The sequence below is a fragment of the Lineus longissimus genome, chromosome 9, assembly GCF_910592395.1.
Source record: "Lineus longissimus chromosome 9, tnLinLong1.2, whole genome shotgun sequence".
Classification (NCBI taxonomy): Eukaryota; Metazoa; Nemertea; class Pilidiophora; order Heteronemertea; family Lineidae; genus Lineus; species Lineus longissimus.
Window position 1 is genome coordinate 11,169,170 of NC_088316.1, and position 23,433 is coordinate 11,192,602.

At 43.8% G+C, this 23,433-nt stretch overlaps 1 protein-coding gene across 1 annotated transcript; it reads left to right on the top strand.

Annotated features, from left to right (window-relative positions):
* The first annotated feature begins 764 nt into the window (after positions 1-764).
* Positions 765-6,027, top strand: LOC135493818 (uncharacterized). Its single transcript, XM_064781400.1, has 3 exons — positions 765-1,388; positions 1,791-1,922; positions 2,137-6,027. Exons 1-3 carry the CDS (start codon positions 1,384-1,386, stop codon positions 2,684-2,686), a joined length of 687 nt encoding a protein of 228 aa, XP_064637470.1. The 5' UTR covers positions 765-1,383; the 3' UTR covers positions 2,687-6,027.
* Positions 6,028-23,433: the final 17,406 nt, after the last annotated feature.

Below are 23,433 nucleotides of genomic sequence, written 5' to 3' on the forward strand. Positions count from 1 at the left end.
GCTGAAAAGCTATTTAAAGGTGGGGGATGGGAGGGGGTAATAGGCAAAAAGTATCCCCGGAAGACCTATTCCCCCCCTCCCCCCCAGCGAAAAAGTTAAATACGGCCCTGTGAAAAGTGGCTTACTGGACTTAGCGCAGATGATTTTGCCTTGGCTGAATTATAAATAAACATTGAAATATTTCCCTTTGATGTCTTTGCCCTTGGCCACCAAGGATGGGCTGCTAATTCAGACCAGCTATAGCCACCTGCAAGATTAACAATGAAGATAATTATGTTTTTATTTGCGGTGATATTACATCACTGTGTCTGTTAAGGAGCATGGATGAGTTGTATGTATATAACAACAGTGATGCGGAAGGGACAATAAAGGAGCAGCTCGGCGGGCAAGATCAAGTCCAAAGTTACCTAATGTGCCCTTTCACTGCACGTCGAAATGATTTATGCTTATACCAGGAATACTTCACTACCGAATGTGCCATGACAGGACCCTTGATGAGTAGCCTACATAATATTTAGTCAAACTTACAATGGTCAAATTAGCCCCTGTTCTCATGTCTATAGTCCACCTTTGAAGGAGCAGTGTATTCGTTGCATTATTTGTAAACAAAGGCCCCTTCCATTAACTCAATCTTTACCGATCGGGTCGTCCTTGGCCCGAAAATTTTCGTTCCAGAAGGTCCGGTCCCACTTTTATACAAACTGAGTTATAGTTAAAATAAATGCCGCTTGGAGTCTCTATTTGTTTCTACTTTGTAAAAATGGCCAAAAAATTGCCAGTTGCAATGCAAGTTTTCGGAGTATTTTGATGGTTTTGGACCGATTTTGTTTCGTGGATTATGACTTCCGGGTTGCTAACAGCTCAGCAAGTTGCTGAGCTGTTGCAAGAGGATTCCGATGATGAAGAGGCGATCGGGGACTTCGAAATAGAGGGGGATGCCCAGCTTTTAGATCACGAAGTTGGAAATCGCTGAATCCCACGGAATATCGAGCCTGCTGAGCTAGATTCTGCCTTGAATCATGACCCGGAAGTGAATGACGTAAGTTCCAGCTGTGTACAAAGTAAAATTAATGCCGCTTGGAGTCTCTATTTGTTTCTACTTTGTAAAAATGGCCAAAAAATTGCCAGTTGCAATGCAAGTTTTCGGAGTATTTTGATGGTTTTGGACCGATTTTGTTTCGTGGATTATGACTTCCGGGTTGCTAACAGCTCAGCAAGTTGCTGAGCTGTTGCAAGAGGATTCCGATGATGAAGAGGCGATCGGGGACTTCGAAATAGAGGGGGATGCCCAGCTTTTAGATCACGAAGTTGGAAATCGCTGAATCCCACGGAATATCGAGCCTGCTGAGCTAGATTCTGCCTTGAATCATGACCCGGAAGTGAATGACGTAAGTTCCAGCTGTGTACAAAGTAAAATTTTTTAAATAAACACGCCAAAATCGCCCATTTCCCACCCCAATCGATCCCTTATGCTTTGCTGTACATCACTATACAGGGAGTAGTGTATTCATTTGTTCGGAGATGGCGCTGTAGTTCCGAGATAATGCAAGGGGCAGACGGTCTGGCCTATGATGACTGGATGCTTTGTTTTTGTTTACCTAAAATCAGCTGACTGTTGTCACACATTGATTGCATGTCAGAAGGTGGTGTTTTGTTGTGTTTTACTGCAGCACGGCTCTGTCACACCTGACTTACTGTGATGATTTCATTTTTAATGTAGAGTTTACAGTCCTGTGTTGTGATGCTGGTGTGGTGGATTTTTATTTTTATTTGCATTCATTTGTTTTCAGAACTCTGATGTTGACGATGGTGATGAAGCGTGGGATCAACCATCTGGTTCTTCCCAACACAGTGACTCCAGCACTGACCATGATGATGCTGACCGTGGGAGGAGAGGGAGAGCAAGACTTAGAGCTCATAGAGTAAGTAGCCCACTGGCACTTTTGTACTAGGTCTTATGCCTACAGTGAAATACATAGTCTTGAAAAAAGTAACAATGCATTTTATGAAACACTTGCCGTGCCTGCTGATGGTTGTGTTCTTCAGTATTCTGTGTTGAACCTAAATATTTTATTATTGCAGCATGTAGCCTGCAGTGTGATATCAGTATGCTGAGCAGAAATTTATATTTTACAGGAATCTGATGCTGACTATGGTGCAGAGCAAGGGGACACACAGTCAAGCTCCTCAGACAACGAAGATGACACTGGCAGTGACTATGATGGAGCAGCACCTGATCGTGGGAGACGCAGACCGAGAGGCAGGGGTCGAGGAAGAGGTCGGGGTCGAGGAAGAGGTCGGGGACAAGGAAGAGGTCGGGGACGAGGGAGAGGTAGGGGTCAAGGACAAGGTCAGGGTCGAGGACGAGGTCAGGGTCAAGGACGAGGAAGAGGGAGGGCCCGCCAGAATGTTCAGGGACAGGCTGCAAACCCTGCCCCAGGTGGACAAAACCAGGCTCCAGTTTTCGATTGGACGACATTTGAACAAGAAGACATTCAAATTAGGTACTTGCCATTCCGTGCACAGGTGGGCCTCTCTGACGCTGCTCAGAATAGTGATTCTGTGTTGGATTTTTTCGAACTTTTTGTTGATGCAGACTTGCTCGATATTCTCGTTCTGGAAACCAACCGTTATGCAGATCAACAAAGGCTCCAAAAGCCAAGCAATCTGCCATGGACAGATGTAAATCATGATGAAATGAAAACTTTTATTGGGGTCAATATAGCAATGGGAATTGCTAATTTGAAGCGGTTCTCAGATTATTGGTCTTCAGAGCCCATTACAGCCATTCCGTGGTATGGTTCAGTGTTCTCTCGTACAAGGTTTCTTCAAATTCTGCGATATTTGCATTGTGCTGACAATGAGCAGGAGAGGCCCCGTGGACATCCAGATTATGATAAACTGCACAAAGTACGTCCTGTCCTTGAGCGTATTCTGGAGAACTGCCAAACAAAATACACGTGTGAGAGAGAAATTTCCATCGACGAGCAAATAGTCGGTACACGCTGTCGAATAGGATTCATCCAGTATATGCCAGCCAAACCCACAAAATGGGGCATCTAAGTGTGGGTGCTGGCAGAAGCTGAATCAGGCTATGTTGGGAACTTTCAGGTGTATACAGGAGCAGCAGAAGGGGCAGAACATGGCCTGTCACACAGGGTTGTGTATGATCTTCTCCGCCCACTGTGGCTGAATCTGGGGTACTCGTTGTACACAGAAAACTTTTATACGTCTCCCCAGTTGTGCAGTGACCTTCTCAATGACAATACGTACCTTACAGGAACTGTTAGGCCTAACAGAAGGCACTTTCCAGATGAACTGAAGGTAAATAACTTGGTATTGAACCGTGGTGAGGTTGAATTTCGACACAGTGATGGCATCATGGCACTTCGTTGGAAAGACAAAAGAGATGTGTTCGTCTTGTCGACACTTCATGGGAATGGTATGGAGGAAGTTCCACAGCTACGTGATCGCGACCAAAATGAGAGAAGGTACAAGCCAGTGGCTGTAGTACAATACAACGACCACATGGCCGGAGTTGACAGGTGTGACCAGCTTCTTTGCTATTATTCACTTGGACGAAAAACAATGAAATGGTGGAGACGACTCTTCTGGCGCCTCCTAGAGATCGGTGTGTTGAATTCTTTTCGTCTATACCAAAAGAAACATGGCAAAAGGAAAGAAGAGGACCAGAAATGGTTCAGAACCAAGTTAGCTCATGCTCTGGTGGATCCTTTTGTTGAAAATCGGGATGATGGTCCGGATCAGCGGCCAAGGCCTGGACGGCCTCGCACACCTGGTATTGATCGTCTCTCGGGTCATCACAAAATCGTCACAGGGAATCGTGGAAGGTGCAAAGTGTGTGCTAAGCAGAAAAAAGACAAATTCTGAAAATGGTATGGAAACTAGAGGGGTTTTTCTTGATATTGCGGGGGCCTTTGATGCTGTTCCGCATTTTCTTCTCCTTCAAAAGCTTAAGGCCTATGGTATAAGGGGAAAACTTCTTGAACTGCTCAGGTCGTACCTTTCAAACCGCAAGGTTAAGGTAAAGATCGAAAGTTCTTCTTCGGATCTGAGCCCGACAGGTTATATTAATAGTGGTGTTCCACAGGGTTCTATACTTGGCCCGCTCCTCTTCTTATTGTATATTAATGATCTAAGTGATGTTGTTAAAAATTGTATCTTGTATCTTTATGCTGATGACAGTTCTTTATTTCTCCCGGCCTTGCCGAATTCCACTGACGAAACCCATACTCTTATTCAAAATGACCTTCACAATTTGTCAGTTTGGTCGGATGTGTGGAAACTTGATTTTAAAGCGTCAAAAAGCAAAGAGGTCATATTTCACTCTCCTCGTAAAACTATCAATAACCATCCACCTCTGTCTTTGGGTACGGGAGTTATTCCAAGGGGCGCATTCCATAAGCACCTTGGTGTTACACTTGATGAGTGTTTGACTTTTAGCATGCATATCAACAATATTGTAGTAAAATGTAACAACATGTTAAATCCACTGAATGCTTTGAAGTTTACGGTTCAATCAAGGCATCTTGAACGCATGTATCTATCATTTATATTACCTCATCTTGAATATGGATCTATTATATTTGACTTTACCAATCAGGGTCTACTTTCTCAATTAGATAAAATCCATTATAGGGGTGCCATTATAGTCAGTGGTTGTATTCATGGGACTAACACCCAAAAGGTTTTAAAATGTTTGGATTGGATGTCACTTTCTGCTCGGCGTAGGGAAAAAAGATTGGTGCTTATGTATGAGGTACAACACAATTTGGTACCATGTTATGTCAATGAAATCTTTGACATTTATCGTAATCGGGCGCCTCCTGGCCGTTTAAGGACTCAGCGAGACTATGTACTTCCCCCTAGATCATCTGCAAGATTTAGCAAGTCAACTGTGCCATGTGTAATTAGAGATTGGGAGTCTGTGCCTGTCAATATAAAAAACTGCTTCTCAAGAAACTCATTTAAATACAATATCCGAATTTTTCTGAGAGGTAAACATAACCTTCTTACTTCTACAAAATTGGCTCTTACTCGTAAAAATGAACTTTCACTCAATAGGACAAGGTGTGACTTAGTTTTTCGGTGTCACTTTTATTCCCACAATTTTACCAACGTTTTAAGTCCATCTTGTGATTGCGGGGCTCACTCCCAATCTACTAAACACCTTCTCTTTAATTGCCCTTTATTAAATGATTTACGTAACAATTTCTTGAATGATCCTGGTTTGCTGCCACACCTTACTTCTGTTAGGTTTTTCAATCTTCGTGTTGATGAGAGGCTCCATTTTCTTCTTAATGGTCAATTTTCATTGGACCTTACTTCAAACAGGCTTGTTGTAGAAAAAACAGCCACTTTTCTCAGTAATATTATCGCCTTTTCTGGTAACTAGTGCCAGATCAATTGAACCCCTCATCAATCACTACCTTTGTACAAACTATAACTATTTGTGTTACTTTACCTTTACTTGCATCCCTTTCTTTCCATTCAAAGTACCTTATCTTGATTCAACTTGTTCTTTGTATACCATTGTAACCAGGGCTATTAATGCTTTCAGCCTAAGCCCTGGCAATTGTCTCAATATGTAATTTTGTTTATTTGGATTTAATAAATAATAATAATAATAATAAAGACAATGGGAAATACAGAGACACAAAAACTGTGAACTTCTGTGAGACCTGCCAAGTCAATCTATGTCGAGGTGTATGTGAGCAAATGTGGCATTCTCGGGCCGAACTGCGCAATATTCGTGGCTGATAAACAACACAATCTTGGCAACAAAGGTACATTTTTCACAGGTAAGTGGTAAAACCTGCTGAGATAGTTCATTGTGAATAGCTTGGAGTCACAAAACAGCGAAGTTCATGAAGGAAATGTGATTTTTTTGATAAGTAAGGGCCATTCTAAGACAAATTTTGAGATTTCCGGTAATATGCTAATTAGGTGACGTCATCACCTAATTTGCATAATGAAAAAAAAGGATGAAAATGGTGCCAACAGATAGCCAGTGTAATTCTCTTTCAAAATATTATACATTCTACTGTACAAAATTTGACTCCTTCTTGGGTAATTTGGCCGTTTTCTTTAGTCTGTACAGTTTTCTATTGTTTTGGCCGGAAAACTTGGTAAGGAATGAGTTAACTACGCAAAATCATTAGGCTGCAGGAAGACAGACATGTACCCCCCTCCCGCACATTTTAAGTTTAAAACCACCAAAGTTTAAAGTATGCATGCACTGTATTGCCCCTTAAAATGTGGGTTCACCAAACGGCCCTTTTCGCAGGAACATCCCTTTAAAGCACCACACTATGCATTAGGTCAGTGGACTACCCCTTTAAAGTTTGAAGTATAGTAAAGTATGTGAAGTGATTTGTGTATGACCACAATGCATGCTCCCTTCTGGGAAAGCCCCAAACTCACAACCAGGCTGCTCACACCATGCTTTGCGCAAAATGATTTTGCGCGAAGTCCAGTAGGCCTAAGCCGTGAAAAGTATCGGTTCGGATACAATCTTTGATTCCTTGATTCCAGTAGTTGCTGGTATGCCAGTACGCCTGTTTGCCAAATGAAAAATGCATTGAATACTTGCTGGAAGTTGCAAAATAGGACATGTCATATTCTCTGAGAGCACTGTCTGACATTACAAAAAGTGTCCGTCCACATGACATTATTATGGTTCAGCTACAAACTTCTGAAATTTATCGATCGTCTTCGGACAGTAACTCGCATCGTCTTGTCCACTTGCGACTTAATGTCTGAGAGCGTCTGAGAGTGAACTTACGAGAGAAAATTCTCGCGTGGAATGTCAACTATCTTCCAAGCTGCGATGAATTTGGCAATCAATGTACCCATTCATAGATCTATAAAGAAGCATGTTTCATATTTTTCAGATTGAGCAAGTTCCCATCTGAACACAATCATGGTCCAGAACACGGCAAGCTGGTGGCGGACGAAATAGTACGAGGCATCAAGCGAAGGTCGTTGGAGGAACTGCTACCCGTCCCCAGAATTTACCAGGAAGAAGTGGCGAACGCAACAAGGAGGGGTTTGCTTACTGATGAGGTTACCTAGCAGTTGCCGAGCTTCAATGAATGTCGGTCGACTGCCTATCGTCACAGACGGAAACGCATTCCACCTCTTCCCCAAGCAAGGGAAAACATCAATCTACAGGGTGAATGGACAGAAACGATTGGGGGCGATAACTTCATCATCGCCAATGATGGAGATGCTGAGAAGCTGATTATATTTGGGAGCGTGGATGGACTTCTCAAAGCTGCAAGAGCTCGAAGGCAGTCTATGGATGGAACATTTTACGTTGCTCCAGACCTATTCACTCAGTTGTACACAGTCCATGCGGAGTACCACGATCAATCATTCCCGCTACTGTACGGCCTTCTTCCTGATAAACAGCAGGGAACTTATGAACGTTTCTTGCGTTTGATCAGTGAGGCAGTCGAGGATCAAAACGTCAATTTTCGGCCAGCTGAAGTCAAGGTGGACTACGAAATGGCTGCCATAAAGGCAGGGCACACCACCCTACCAGGGACAAATGTAAAAGGCTGTCTTTTTCATTATGGACAGTGCATTAATCGGGCTGTGCAAAGGATGGGGCTTTCAGGGGCTTATCGCGATCCGCAGCAGGACAACTTACTTTGCTGGATACGGAGAATTGCTGGTTTGCCAGTTGTTCCATTAGGACAACTTGATTTCGTATGGGGGGAAGTTACCTTGCATGCCTCAAACATTCCCCAAGCTGCTGAAATGCATCGCTATGTCAACACAACATGGATGGACATCGGTGCACGTATTCCGCGAGGAGTGTGGAACCCATATGATCAAATTGACCAGCCAAGGACAACAAATGCCATTGAGGGGTGGCACAATAAAGTGAATCGGTATGTTGGAAAGGCGCATCCCAACTTGTATGAGCTCATCACATTCCTTAAACAAGAAGATGCTGTGCAAACAGGCGAGATGAATCGGCTGGAGCTTGGTGGGGCCCCAAATCCAAAGAAAAGGCGGTATATAAACAATGAGAGACATATTTTGAGACTAAGGGCAGAATTTGAAAACGGACAGCGTGACGTCATGAACTATCTTGATGCAGTTTCACATCGCCTTCAACATGGATTTTGAAGTTCAAACCATATGTGACAATGATGCCTGGTTCTGCCAATGCATGATTATTATTGCCCTCGTCAATGTGTAGTGTAATCTTATACATGTAGCTGGGAGCCTTGTCTGTAGTGTTTATAGCCTTTTTATACTTTGGTCTACATCATGACATTGTACTAATGTTGTCGTGTTAAAAGTCAGGTGACCAAGTTTGCATCTTAGCTATTTTTATTGGCTCAATGAAAGTAATGTACATGTAGCTCAGTAGCTGTAGTTGCGACACTCGTATTAAAATGTTCTGGAAGAGCTTTCCATATATACTGTCATTTCTGTTTAATACGATTTGCCATCTGGAATCATAATTGTGTATGCATAGATCCAGATTACATGTAATTTACTCATGTCCATTTTGTTATCATATGATATGAACTATCAACTTCTAGTAACTGGACCATATTCAAGCCTAGTATATTTTAGAATAGATTTTAAATGGTCTGCTGGTAGTCATGATGATGTTTGTGATGCATTTCATATTGATTTATTTTTTTAGATGTCATAAATCGTCTTCATGAACCGCCGGAGGCCATTTCTCATTTAGTCTCATATAGTTATACGGTAAATACCGGTAATAGTAGTTGATTTATTTACTGGACCATATTCAAGCTTAGTATATTTTAGAAAAGATTTAAATGGTCTGCTGGTAGTCATGATGATGTTTGTGATGCATTTCATATTGGTTTATTTTTTTAGATGTCATAAATCGACTTCATGAACCGCCGGAGGCCATTTCTCATTTAGTCTCATATAGTTATACGGTAAATAATACTATAGTTGATTTATTTACTGGACCATATTCAAGCTTAGTATATTTTAGAATCGATTTTGAATGGTCTGCTGGTAGTCATGATGATGTTTGTGATGCATTTCATATTGATTTATTTTTTTAGATGTCATGAATCGTCTTCATGAACCGCTGGAGGCCATTTCTTATAATGTATGTTTACATGTAGTTTTAAAATGAAAGTTTCCCCGTTCAATTCTGCAATAAGCCTATTATGACCATAGATGCATAGCATGGATATTTTGAGGTCTGTGCTCATTGTGACATCATAAGGCCGATGTTCTGTATTGATCTGCTTGTTTAAAAATTCAATATCGTTAACTGTTTTATTAAATTTACATAGTTTGATATTGTATACTGTTTTAGTTTCATATTTTGATATTAAAGAGGAAATATATTCATCCATTATAAAACGTTAGTTTTATCCTTTTCTTTGATACCAAGTTAATAGGGCAATTAGTTATATGACTGGATAATGTCATAACTTCAAACGGTTTTAATGTTCTCTTTTGAGTTAATCTCATAAAAGCTCTGAATGTTGGAGATATGGTCCCAACTCCCCAGCTCCATCAGCTGCAAACCCCTCACTAGCACGATATCAAGTATTCGTATCAGTAACTACTAGTACTTTACTACACTCCTGACGCAGTGGACTACCCTAGTGCCACTGAGACAAACCCTAATAAGTGCCATGTTTCACTCCTCCACTTCAAAGTCTCCAACTCAATAAACCTTCGTTCTGACGACTTAGAGATATTCCCAGACCATTCAGCTAGTCTTTATTGGCATCCACATCACCTACACCGGCAAGTACAGCAAACGAAATTGGCAACATGTGTAAGTAAAAGAGTGACTTTCTGAACAATGGTGAGGAGGCGGTTTTCCTCCCCATCCTGCATTGGCCAAATCTAGAAAAGGCAAGATGAGAAAATGCAGAATGGAATGAAAAACAAGGGCGAATTGACAACACGCCAAATAGAACTAAAGGCAGATAAGCGAAGGCGAGTTGATGAAAGGTAAGGGGAGATCAGTATCTCAAAACGAGAGAAGGCAAAATGGGAAGAAGGCGTAATGAGTCAAAGGCAAAATAAAAAAAGGCGAGATAAACGAAGGCTAATTGACAACAAGGCAAAATAGAGCGAAGGCGGAGTAATAAAAGGCGAGGCAAGATATGAGAGAAGGCAAAATGGGATGAAGGCGTAATGCGACAAAGGCAAAGTAAAAAACGAAGGCGAATTGACAACAAGGCAAAATAGAACAAAGGCAAGATAAGCAAAGGCGGATTGATAAAAGGCGAGGTGAGATATGGCGAAACGGGAGAAGGCAAAATGGGATGAAGGCGTAGTGAGACAAAGGCAAAGTAAAAAAAGGCGAGATGAAACGAAGGCGAATTGACAACAAGGCAAAATAGAACAAAGGCAAGATAAGCAAAGGCGGATTGATAAAAGGCGAGGTGAGATATGGCGAAACGGGAGAAGGCAAAATGGGAAGAAGGCGTATTGACACAAAGGTCAATCAAGAAAAGGCAAGATGAGATAAGGCAGGATGGAACCAAGGCAGAATAGGACAAAGGCGAAATAAGAAAAGGCAAACTAGGATGAGGCAAGATGAGAGGAAGGCGAGTTAGGAAGAAGGCCAATTGGAACAAAGGCGAGATAAGACGATGGCGAAATCGTAGAAGGCAAATTGAGAAAAGGCAAGTTAGGAGAAGGCTAAATGGGAGAAGGCAAAATTGGATAAGGCGAATAAGGTTAAGGTGGAATGGGCAGATACCACCTCACCGCAAACGGTATAACAGACACGTCCCTATACGAGCAGAATTTCGGCATTACAACAGAATTGACGCCAGCCTTGAAGGATTTTATAGGAATAGAACACCCACAAGCCGATTTATCGTTGGACAATCTTTAGATGAGTTTCTAATAGCAATGTGACACTTATGCGATTTTTCGTCTTACGTTGTTGTACGTCTGTAGTCTTTGTTGGCGTCATCTATGACGTCATAAGTTCGCAATAGTGGTACTAGCCATAACTTTGTAGTAAGTATTAATGTCATTTGAATTTTTCCTAACAATCTACTATTATAATTGACGAGTTGCACTTAGCGTTGAACGCCTTAATAAGCCTGGTTTTACCTCTACTGTCATCCATTATCAACTGACATGATGTAGTTTTACACAAGTGAGGTTAATAGGTATGTTTGAGTACTTTGAATAACGTCATTGCGACAATATCATGCATTTTGTAGTCCAGTTTTCATGATCACGGTAGGCATTTTTTCCTGCACCTTAGAGGCATAGTCACGTGACATAGTTATAAAAATAGATACACACATGGCACTGTTTATCTGTCACATTTTTTCGCGGGAGTTCAAAATGGCGGAAGAGCCTGTCATTCAGCCTCAGTGGCAGGCCTATTGGGATCATGATATTTCTTTATATCATGGTCTTATTCAAGTTCATGAGTATTCTAAAGATAAAGATCGAATGAAGGAGGTCATACGGTCGTATGAAATTGCCAATGCATGCAAGTTCAGTGTGTGGCACGAAGCACTAGACCATCATTTCGGCCAACATACAAGTCAGAAAGGTATGTAGTATAGACCGTGTACATGATGTAAATGCCTGTGGTCCTGTGTGACATCTGTATGTATGATGACTACTTACATGCAGTGTAGGGAGGCTGGCTATGACAATTGTCATGATGATGTTCATGTTACAGCCAGATAGGTAGGCTTCATGTAGGCCTAGGAGAAAATCTCATGTTTAGGCTATATACTAGCTAGGCTAGGCCTAGGGCAGGCCTAGGCTACATACTTTTTTTATGTCACTTCTCTTCCACATTATGCCTACTGGCAACATGTAGCCTATGATGACGTCCTGTTCAACTAATTGAAAGGGCAAGTTTTGCAATTATTTGTCAATCCAGAACAGAATTGATCATCACATCGCCACTCGCATCACCAGCCCCCCCCCCCCCCCGCGTATTATACTCGAAGGGCTGTACAAAGCCCTGTAATAATAGTGTGGGCTGAGAACTGCCCCCCCCCCCTCCTCCCTGAGACCTCATGTTTTCCATGCAGATTTGGGAAAAGAGGGGTGTGCACCCCACCATAATGGCCCTGGACCAATGGACCATGATATACGGACCATAATATACAATCCAAAACATTCATTTTGTTACATTCATTATGGTTTACCCTGTACTAAATGTTTCTGAACTGTCATTGCGCTAAGCACGTGTTTTTGTTGCCGAAAGACTTATCATCGATGCTCATTCGTCGAGCCTTATTTGGAAGAACAAATGAAAATTGAGAATGACGTCATGAATATAAATTAGTATGAATATTAATCGACTATGCCTCTAAGGTGCAGGAAAAAATGTCTTCCAGTTGGTAGTTGCAGCAGTTGTGTGTTGTTGTTAGAAGTATAAGTAAGTAGGGGATTCCAGTAAGGCCGCATCATAGTTTACTGTTAGCAACAACAACAACACTGGAGACATTTTAAACAGAAAAACACTGGAAATTTTATGACTCTGAGTAACATATCATCTATCAATATCAATATACCACTGTCGCCATTGACGTAAATATAGATAACGCCCGGAGATTTTACTCACAAACCAGCACCCCATTTACACCAAACCCACAACATACCAGCACCCACACAATCCGATTTTTATACCTCAAACAGCCCGCGACACGGGTATATTCTCGTTACATATAACTACAGCACTGCTAAAATGTCTTTGTTTGAATACTGTAATGATTATTAACTATCAATGTGATTGCTTTAGATGGATGCACTTTATGGTTTTCAGGTTATTCACCTGCAAGTGCGGAGAGATTGAAGTCTAGAGTGTGTGCGGCCAAGCTTTACCTGAAGTCAGACTACAAGCTTCATCTAAGTCTATCCGATTCATGCCCTGACCACTGCATCACCTTCGCCTTAGCTGATGGAACCATCAAGTGCACTCACCCTCACAATATGTGTTGTAAAAGTTGTGATGACTTACGAGATTTGATGGAAACAATTGAAGTTGCTTTAGAGGACCCAAGTGTAGAATACAAGTGAGTCAATCAATTCATGAGCATTGAAGTCTTCCTCTACTCTATGAAATACAATGTGCATATGTGAATCACCACATTGTAAGAGCCCCTGGCAAACATGTGTGTTCATTATTTGTGGTCGTAAGGCTGTGTGTTGTATGTTTTTTTACAGTGGCTGTGGCTAACTACTAGTACAGACAGCTTTCTTTTTAAGGTATGCCAAGCAAAAGGAAGAAATCTGGTATGATTATGAAATGGCTAAGGACAAGATCTTCCAAATGAAAGCACACATGCTGCAGGCGAAGAATCAAGAGCTTGGGAAGACTGATGTTCTCGAGAAGCTAGCACCGAACCAGGCGTTGGCTACAATGGACTGGGCAATGAAATTTCTACCTAGTAAATTTTGTGAGGCACAACAGGGCTGGTTCGGAAAGAAAGGGATTTCTTGGCATGTCACCGCTGTTGTTTCAAAGAACCAAGATAATGAATTTCAGGTGTGTATGAAAAAAATGAGTAGAGTCCTGAGTTTTTGCTTCATAACACAAAGTCTGTACCCTGTGTATGGTATCACCCTGTATGATTCCCTTCCCGCGCAATCCCGGAGACACCGGACGATAGCGCCGCCACGGCCAGATGCCGAACTTCGCTGTAATGGCTTGATGTACACACGTTCGAGTTAATGAGAAACATGGAATAAAAGTGATAGCCAACATCATATCTGAGTCTGATTTATCCCTCCACGTAACGGCAGATATCATTCATTGGCGACCTTCCTTTTCGGACTATCATGGAATCTTCTGATTGACTTTATTCGGGTGTTTTTGAGAAGGCCGGGAACAGGACGGGAATCTACACGGATATGTATTGCGTCAGCGTGTGTACCGGTATGTACTGTGTGTAACATTACTATACATTGCCAAGTGGGGATGAGGATTCTTGTTACGGGACACTCTTTTGTTGCCCGCTACAGGCGATTTCTGCTGGAGGAGCTGGGTGCGCCGGCTTCGGTGCCTATTACCTTTAACTTTGCAGCAAAGTTAGGCTTGCCGGAGGAGACTGTGAAACTTGCTGGCCTGGGGGGCCTGCAATGTGATGAGGCCGGTCGTGCTTTTGTACAAAATGCTGTGACGAGGGTACAGCCGAACCTGCTTATTCTGGAACTGGGCACTAATGATTTAGTGGCTAGCCCACACATACCAGACGAACAGCTGACGGAGAATGTCCTTGGCACCTTGGTTACTTTGTGCAAGCAGTTGAAGGAGAGCTGCCCAGTTTTGCGAAAAATCATCCTGTGCCAAGTTGTTAATAGGAAACGGTGCAGAAACACATCGGCAGAACATTTTGATGCAAGGAGGAAATCTTTCAATGAGAAGCTGCTCCTGAAGTGTCGCGAGGAACAATATTCTAAGCTAATTGTGCGATACAAACATAATCGATCGATCCTTGTGAATCTGGCCACAAGCGTAAGTGGAGATAATATCCACTTTACATCACACAGAGGGCTGGACTTGTATCACTTTAGCATTAGGAGGGCGATCACCCAAGGCCTGCAGGTGATGCGACATGAGGATGCGCAGATGTAAAGAACTTTCATGCATGGATATCACTGGGGCTGATTTTCACACCTGCTATCCAGTGTGATTTGCACATTGTTGCATTTTGTACACAGGTTTGAACTAGGCCTACCTAATTGCATTCATAGTTTCACATGGTTGATTGTGTCACATGCTTCATTGATTTACATGTTTCACATGTTTTTCATGGAAGTCGATGTATGGATGAATGTACCTAATGCATTTTTTTTCCAGGTAATGGTTGTATTTTGCTAATGCATGTATTAGTATGTGATTTATTTTTCCTCACATGTAACTTGATATTGCATGTTTAGTTGCAGATTGCATGCATGTATATTATACTTGCTGATGAGTGCATGTTGGTTCTGTGTGCTTGATCGTATACAGGGCTTTATTTCTACATAGCAGGGTGCTGATCCTCCTTTAAGGCAGAGTGAATACTTGCAGCATGGCGAACCAAGGGATGCAGCTGCGAGGTCGGCAGCTCCAAGGAGCTATTCCACGTATACCAGCGCAGGCTATTGTTGAGTCTCCAGATGTTACCAGGTCCAGGGAGTCACTTGGGTTTTTTGGCACTGTTAGGAAGCGTTTGTCTGATCTTTTTTCAGCCATCTCCCTTGATATGGACGGTACATCTTATGACAACACTCCAATGGAGGAAACCTGCATGCCACCCATGCACTCCACTCCAATGGCTCCTCCCACTCAGCCATATCACTCTGTACATTCACCAGGGCCACCCACTCTTTCTTGGCAGGGTCACACCACCTTGAGGCAAGCAGGAGGCATTCCATGGCCTGAGTTGCCCTCTGACCCCCAGCCACCTGAGGCGTCAGTTAGTTTTCCTGGGACACATCATACCTCTGCTCCCGAGCTTACAACATCAGCTCCGGAGCCAATTTCGCTAAGGACAGGGACCACGCAGACGGAGGACCAACCTCATCTTGCAGCTCACCAGCAGGTGATAGCACAGGATTCCCTTGCTTTTCAAGCTGTCAAATCGACTGATATGCCTGTTAGTGGTACCCACCAGGCTATGCCATGTTCATGCATGTCATTGAACAGTCCAGTGGCAGCTCATTCGAGCATGGCCACACTTACTTCTGGAACTAGTCTTGCATCTACCACTTCAGCTGGTCAGCTTCAGCCTTGCCAACCGCCTGGTCACCCTGTGGTGTCTGGATCGTTACCGGCCGCTGCTGGGGACCAATGGCTGCCAGCCACAGTAGCGAACACACACACGTCACACAGCTTGCCCACTACTCGGGGACAGGCCCCACCAGCGTCTGCGTCTCTCCCTCCTGCAGGCACTGGATCGTTACCGGTTGCCAGCACTAAGGGGGATGTCACGAACACAAGTAAATTTGAGGCACCAGTTGTGAATAACTACCACAACTGTTCTTTTGGCGGTTCCACCAAAACTCCGCAGACAAAACCTCGTCACAAACCACCAAATATCAAAGTGTTTGATGAATCCAAAGTGGATTGGGAGGCTTACCTCGCAAACTTTAATGCAGTGACGCTGGATTGGACAAAGGACGAGAAATTAGAGCTTTTGCGTATCAAGCTACAAGGACGCGCGAGTAGGGTGTTGGCTAGTATGGATCTCCAGGGTACAAGTGTCACCTTTGATGGCCTAGTTAAGGCCCTGGACACCCACTTCATTGGTGAGCGCTCGGAGTGGGCAGCCCGCCTGCGCGATGTAAAGAGGGAACCGGAAGAGTCATTGGATGATTTGGCATTCAGGCTGTGTCTCTACAGTAAGCGAGCATATGGAAGGCAAATGTGTGACCTTGGGCAACAGTTATATCTATCACTCCGTGATACTCCCTTGGGGGATAAACTGTACCAATACAAGGACAAACCGATTGAAGAAGTGCTCCGTCAGGCTAAGTCTTATAAAAGCCACCTGCTGGCCACCAACCAGTCGACCATAGCAGGCAGTGTCGCTGCTATAAGCCAACCCCCACAGTATGGTGCACAGAGTGGAACAGACAGACAATCATCACGTGGACGTGGGCGTGGCCGTGGACGGTTTGACAGAGGAAACAACCCTAATGCATCCAATAGGGGTGGTGCTTTCGGCAGAGGGGCCCATGGTTGTGGTGATGCTGGACAGCGTAGAGATACTGGGAACAACGGGGACAGAGAGGATGCTGCTCCTGGTTCGTCAGAAAACAACAGGAGGACTCGCTACGGACAGAACGACAGGCGGTCCACTGTGACTTGTTGGATTTGTAAGCATGAGGGGCATATTTGGAAGGACTGCTCTCAAGTAGAAGATCATTTCAGGCAAAAGTTTGAGGCCAACTCTGAGCCGTCAAACTAGTAGGTCATGCCTTCGAGGTGAGGGCTGGTCATGACCCTGTTGCTAATATTACTCACCCTCCGATACAAGCTTATCTCACAACCTATCTCAATGGTTTGCCGACATCTTTCTTGTTGGACTCTGGTTCTGCTAGTACATTTCTGTCTTCAAAGGTGTACTACAAGATTCCTCAGAAATTTCGTCCACCTCTTCAGAAGACTGGCATGCAGGTTCACATGGCTGATGGAGAAGCGTCACTTCACATCTTAGGGGAAGTTCACATGCCAGTTAGGGTTCATGATACCCAATTCACCTTCAAAATGTTTGTGTCGAAAATGGATCAGATGGATGGCCTCTGGGGCCTGGATTTCTGGCGACGCTTTGGGTGTGATCTGAAGATGAGTTCTTCTGTTTTTGCCTTTAATGGAAAGGAGTATCCACTCGTCACTTGCCGGCATGATATTCTGCCACATTCTGTAGCCCTTTCTCAGTCGCTTTCCATCCAGCCAGGTTGTGAGGTAGTTGCATCTGCTATGTTGCGTAGCGCGTTTCGTACAAAGCAGCATGCAACTTTGGAACCTAGTGGTCATTTCGTTCAGCAGTATGGAGTTATGCCAGCCAAGTCTGTCAGTGTCCAAAATAAGAAACGCAAAAGGACTGTTGTTCAATTTTATAATCCAACCGAGGAGGTTATTTGTATCCCAAAAGGTACGACGGTTGGTTATATGTTTCCTGTTGGAGATGTCCAAGAGCAGGCGAATCACACGGCAGAAGGTGCTTGTCCTTCAGTGAATGCTTGTGCTCCTCAGGCCTCTTCGCCTTCTTCACCTCCACCCTCCTTGAGTTCTGTCTCCTTGGTCGAGATGGAGGATAGGGTCCCTGATCATTTAGAGGATCTTTATGCAAAATCAGCGGCAAATTTGACTGTGGAGGAAAAGAAGCAATTGGCAGCAGTTCTCAGCAAATACGGTGACACTTTCTCGACTTCACCAACTGATATTGGTAAGACAGCTGTGATTGGACATAGTATAGACACAGGGGATGCCAAGCCTGTCAGAGTACCTTTACGGCGTCATGGATGGCGAAAGGAGCAGGAGATTGCAACTGCTGTGAAGGATGGTCTTCAGCGTGGAATCTTAGAGGAGTCCTCTAGTCCTTGGGCCAGTGCGCCTGTAATTGTCTTCAAAAAGGATGGGACGGCTCGCTTCTGCATAGATTTTCGTCGCGTCAACTCTCTAACTAAGGTGGATTCCTATCCAATTCCCGCTTTGACCAATGTGTTGATTCTCTCTTTGGTAGCACTCATTTTTGCAGTTTGGATCTCCAGTCAGGCTACTGGCAGGTGCCGTTGAATTCCAAGGAGGATCAGGAGAAAACAGCTTTTCTCACTAAATCTGGTGCTTACCATTTCACAGTACTACCATTCGGACTCTGTAATGCTCCGTCGACCTTCGAGCGTCTCATGGAGTCGGTCTTGCGTACCCTACAGTGGGACAAATGCCTAGTGTATTTGGATGATGTCCTAGTATATGGTAGGTCGTTTTCTGAGACCCTGAACAACTTGGAGTTGGTTCTCACAGCTCTGCAGAAGGCTAACTTAAAGGTAAAACCCAGCAAATGTCTCCTGATGCAGGATTCAATTGAGTATCATATCACCTCTCTCAAGCAAAGTTGCTGTTGTCCAGAATTGGCCATCTCTGGCCAACGTTCCCCATGCCAAGCTCAAGACAGAAGTGAAGCGATTTCTCGGTTTAGTGTCGTATTATAGGCGTTTCATTCGCAATATGTCTCAGCTAGCAAGTCCTTTGTATGCATTGACAAAGGCCAATAGCCCATTGATTTGGACTTCAGAATGCGAGGAATCTTTCCTGCGCCTCAAAGCAGCCTTGACTTCTGCTCCGGTCTTGTCCTTCCCTGATGTCAAGGGTACCAACTTCGTACTTGACACGGATGCTTCGTCTAGTGGAATTGGTTCTGTGCTCAGCCAGGTCCAGTCTGGCCATGAGACTGTCATTGGCTACTTCTCCAGGTTGCTCTCAGATACAGAACGCAATTATTGTATCACAAAGCGTGAGTTTCTTGCTGTTGTTAGGTCTGTGGAACACTTCAAGCCGTATCTTTATGGACAGCGATTCATGATTCGCACAGACAATGCCGCTGTCAGCCACCTTCTCACTTTGACAGATTGCAATGAGCAAATTCAGCGGTGGCAGCTCTTCATGTCATCCTTTAAATACGATCTTGTCCATAGGCCAGGGAACAAACACGTGAATGCGGACTTTATGAGCCGGATGCCTTGTTTACAATGTGGACGTGAGGATGAAGAACTGCCTGAAAAACCTTACAGTGGGAAGCCGCGCCGAGTTCACAGGACCATACCATCAGACGTACCCCCTGTCGTCACACTGCCACTGATGACACTGCCATTGAGGATGCGGTCGAAGACTTGATGATTGCGTGTTATGCGGTCACAACACGTTCCAGGGCAAAGGCTGCTGCAGCAGAAAAGGAACAGGAGGCACCAGCTTTCCAACAGGACCAGTCTGCCTTTGAGTTCAAGGATGATTGGCTCCATCTGATCAAGACAGCTCAACTTAGCGACCCCAATATCTCTCCTATACTTCAACTAAAACTTGCCGATGCGGAGTACCCTACCTTCCGATCGATATCAGCTGAAAGTCTCGGTGTGAAAGTCTTACGACAGCACTGGAGGAACCTTTTTGTTGATGGTGGGATTCTCTACAGGAAATTAGTTGTACCGGAGAAGGATACTAGGGTTCAATTGGTTTTGCCTCGCAACTTTCACGGTGAAGTACTACATCATCTGCATTCTGAACCAACAGCAGGTCATTTGGGCACGTATAAGACGCAGGAGAGAGTGAAAGAACGCTTCTATTGGGTTGGTTGGCGGAAGGATGTGATGCGGTTTGTCACAAAGTGTCGCGCATGTAACATCAGGAAGAGACCTCACAGACGGCAGCATACACCTCTGACGCAACAACTTTTCGGGGAGGCATTCGAGAGGATCAGCATAGACCTGATCGGTCCTCTCAAGGAGACACCAAGAGGCTATCGCTATGCAGTCACCATGGAGGATAACTTCACCAAGTTGGTGGAGGCTGCTCCCCTCAAAACGATGGAGACCGAAGAAATTTGTACAGCTATCATTAGGGAGTTGGTGTCCAGGTTTGGCTGCATGTACCTGATCCATTCAGACCGTGGGGCTCAGTTCACATCAGAGCTTTATGCTTCGTTAATGCGGAAACTGTCGGTTGATAGAACGCTCACTACAGCTTACAATCCGAAGAGCAACGGTTTGATTGAGAATTTTAACAAGGTCATCAAGTCGATCATGAAGACGTATGTCGAGGAACACAGGGAGAGTGTCGGGTCTTGGGACCTGATGTTGCCCATCTTCCTGATGGCATATCGTTCGTCGGTCCATTCCAGCACGGGCGAGACACCACACTTCATGCTTACAGCCCGTGAAATGCGTCTACCACTGGATCTCCTCTACAAGGCTCCGTCCGAGAAGTCAGCTGATGTTCAATCCTATGTAGCTGACCTTGAGGCTAAGTTTACCAAAGCTTACGCCATTGTCAGGAACAAGCTTAAGACTGTACAACGAGTACAGAAGCGACAGTACGAAACGTCATCTCCGAAATATCAAGCTCTGCAGCCAGGAAGTGCTGTGTGGTATTTTAACCCAAGGAGATGTTTCAAGGGGGATAGGCATCAGCCCTGGTTGGGTTCGTATAAGGTCAAGGAACTGCATGAAGACTTCACAGTGCTCCTACAGATCGATAAGGAAGGGACCACCATGCGGACACACGCGGCTAAGTTACGTATTGCTCAGGATTCAGTAGTTGAGGGTTGGTAGTCTGCTTGCTGCAAGGGTTCACTCTGCTACTTTTCCTGGGGGTGATGCACGTTGGTGTGTGGTCAGTGTTCGATAACTGTGACCCTTGTAACACTGGTGTGTGAGTGATGGAGGTGATAAGGCTGTTTGTTTTATGAATGCGAGTGTGAATGTTTCTGTGTTTTTGTATCTTCCTGCTTGTACAGTATGGGTATGGATGTTACATTGACACGTTGTGTGTTCGTGTGCGTTGTGTGATTATCATAACTGAACAGTCCTGAACGCCTTGTGTCCTCTAACTATTTTTTCCAAGCGAAGTTGCTTGAAGGTCTTTGAGCATGTTGCTCCTATACTGTTCGTTGTAAATCTAGGACCTACTGCTTCGTTATGTTATTTGGTCAAACTATATTTCTTAGGCCTACCCACGTTATACCACCACCTGGATTTGTGTACTAGTAAGTGCCTAGTGTGTTCCTGGATAGCAGGTTGTGCTGATTACTTCAATAAGTTGCATTGGGACTAGTAGCTTTTTCTGAGTAGCCTGACTGGATCGTTACTGGCCAGCTCGCAGGGAAGGTTATTTGCAACTTGTGGACATTAGAGACAATGTTTAGAGGATTATATACTGGGGAGACTGACTGTTACTGGCCAGCTCTCAGTGAGGATTTCGTTTTGCTGTGCTAAGAGACACTTGCGGAGGATTCCATATATTCCCTATATGATGTCACGTGAATCGGACACTTTTGTTTTGTTTTCAACTTACTAAAAGTAAATATTGGGACTGTTTAGAATACCATGATATATTTGATGATACATTTGGACTGAATGAAGTTGTGGAGTGCCTTGTTACATTTTACTACCTCTGGATTTGAGGGTCCTAGAAGTTACATTGCTATTTGGTACTTGGTCATGTTTCCAGTTTGTATCCTATGATACTACCACAGTGTGTAGGAAGTAGGCCTATGGGTCCTTTTTATGGCCCAGGTGTTGAGACGCTTTACTGTATTGGCAGGCGTGCTCTTCTTTTTGTAGCCTACGCGTATGTAATCTACTCTTAGTATATCCCTTTTGAGGATGAGTAACTATAGGGCTCCATTTTGCACTTCAGTTCTTGTGCTTTTAGTCTGGTTGGCTAAGTAATTTTCGCATTATGCACCAAGTGCACGTTTTTTTGTGTTTTATGTTAACTTGTGTAACTGATTTTTGTGTAAATTTTAGGTTGGTACCGTCTATGACTAGGCATTTTTATCCAACTGTTCTTGTGTTCATAGATGTCATAGGGCTAAATTTTGCCTCACCTGAAAGTTGGACTACTCACCAGTTTCATTTTGTCATTGTACCTGTTTGGAATGTAAAATGTGTCTTTGGAGCATTATGTGCGATGCCAGAACTGCATACTAGGATGCTTCGTGTCAAGGTGACCAAGTGCGCTGCACTTTTCTCTTGGTTATATTTGTATTAGAGAAGTGTTTTTGACAACATTTCACTTGCGGAGTTGCAGTACGATTTTGTATTATTAAGACAATAGTAATTTTCTTGACTAGTTTTCATTATGATTCATGTTTGTTCATACTGTATTGATGTGGACAGTCACAGGTTTTTGCCAGCAAAGGTAAAGGTTTACATATTGCAACGGTAGCTTGTTAACTGTTGGGGTTTTTCTTATGATGTTGTCGGTGGAGTTCTATTCCTAACCTACATTGTACATGTACCTTTTCCCTTCATTTATAATTGGTTATAGCTGATCTCTGTTTGAATGTACAGCAGCTTAAGCACCTGCTGGGGTGAATGGCTTGTGAATCTCTGTGTGAATGTGTGTGTGATTTGTAATGAGATCTGGTTTAATTTGAGATTTTAAGGTATGGTTTTCCATCTTGTCACCATACATGTATGGAGTTTTGTCATTCTAATGATTATGATACTTTCTTTTTTGGGGTATTGATGGGGTTGGTGCGGTTGCCGTGCTGGGACAGGCGTGTGGGATCGTTACTCACATAGTCGGTCCTGTCATTGCACCCATGCTGCTCCATCTATGCCATCACTTGGGACTCCTCTTGATTATTGGAACTCTACCTGACGATAATTTGGGTGTTTTGGTGTTGTGAGGGTAAGGTTTGGATGTTTCATCCATCATCCTCACTCATTTTTTTGTCACGTTTTGTGACTGGCGACCTTCATGTATATTATTTTCTGTATTTTGATAGGGCTTTTTGTATTTTGAATGTTTTGGCGTATGGCGGGAGCTATCATACGCTCGGGAGGGGGGTGATGTATGGTATCACCCTGTATGATTCCCTTCCCGCGCAATCCCGGAGACACCGGACGATAGCGCCGCCACGGCCAGATGCCGAACTTCGCTGTAATGGCTTGATGTACACACGTTCGAGTTGATGAGAAACATGGAATAAAAGTGATAGCCAACATCATATCTGAGTCTGATTTATCCCTCCACGTAACGGCAGATATCATTCACCCTGCTGCATGGAATTTAGGTCATTTTTCCTTCTCCTGGATGGTACTTTCACGCCAATGGTGATTGTATAGCATCAGCAGAATGTGTATCTCTATGTCTAAATCTGGTATATTCATTGACAGGCTGGAGGAAGACATAGCATATAACATCACTGGTTCCAAAATCATCAGGCTAAAAAACCAACATCCACA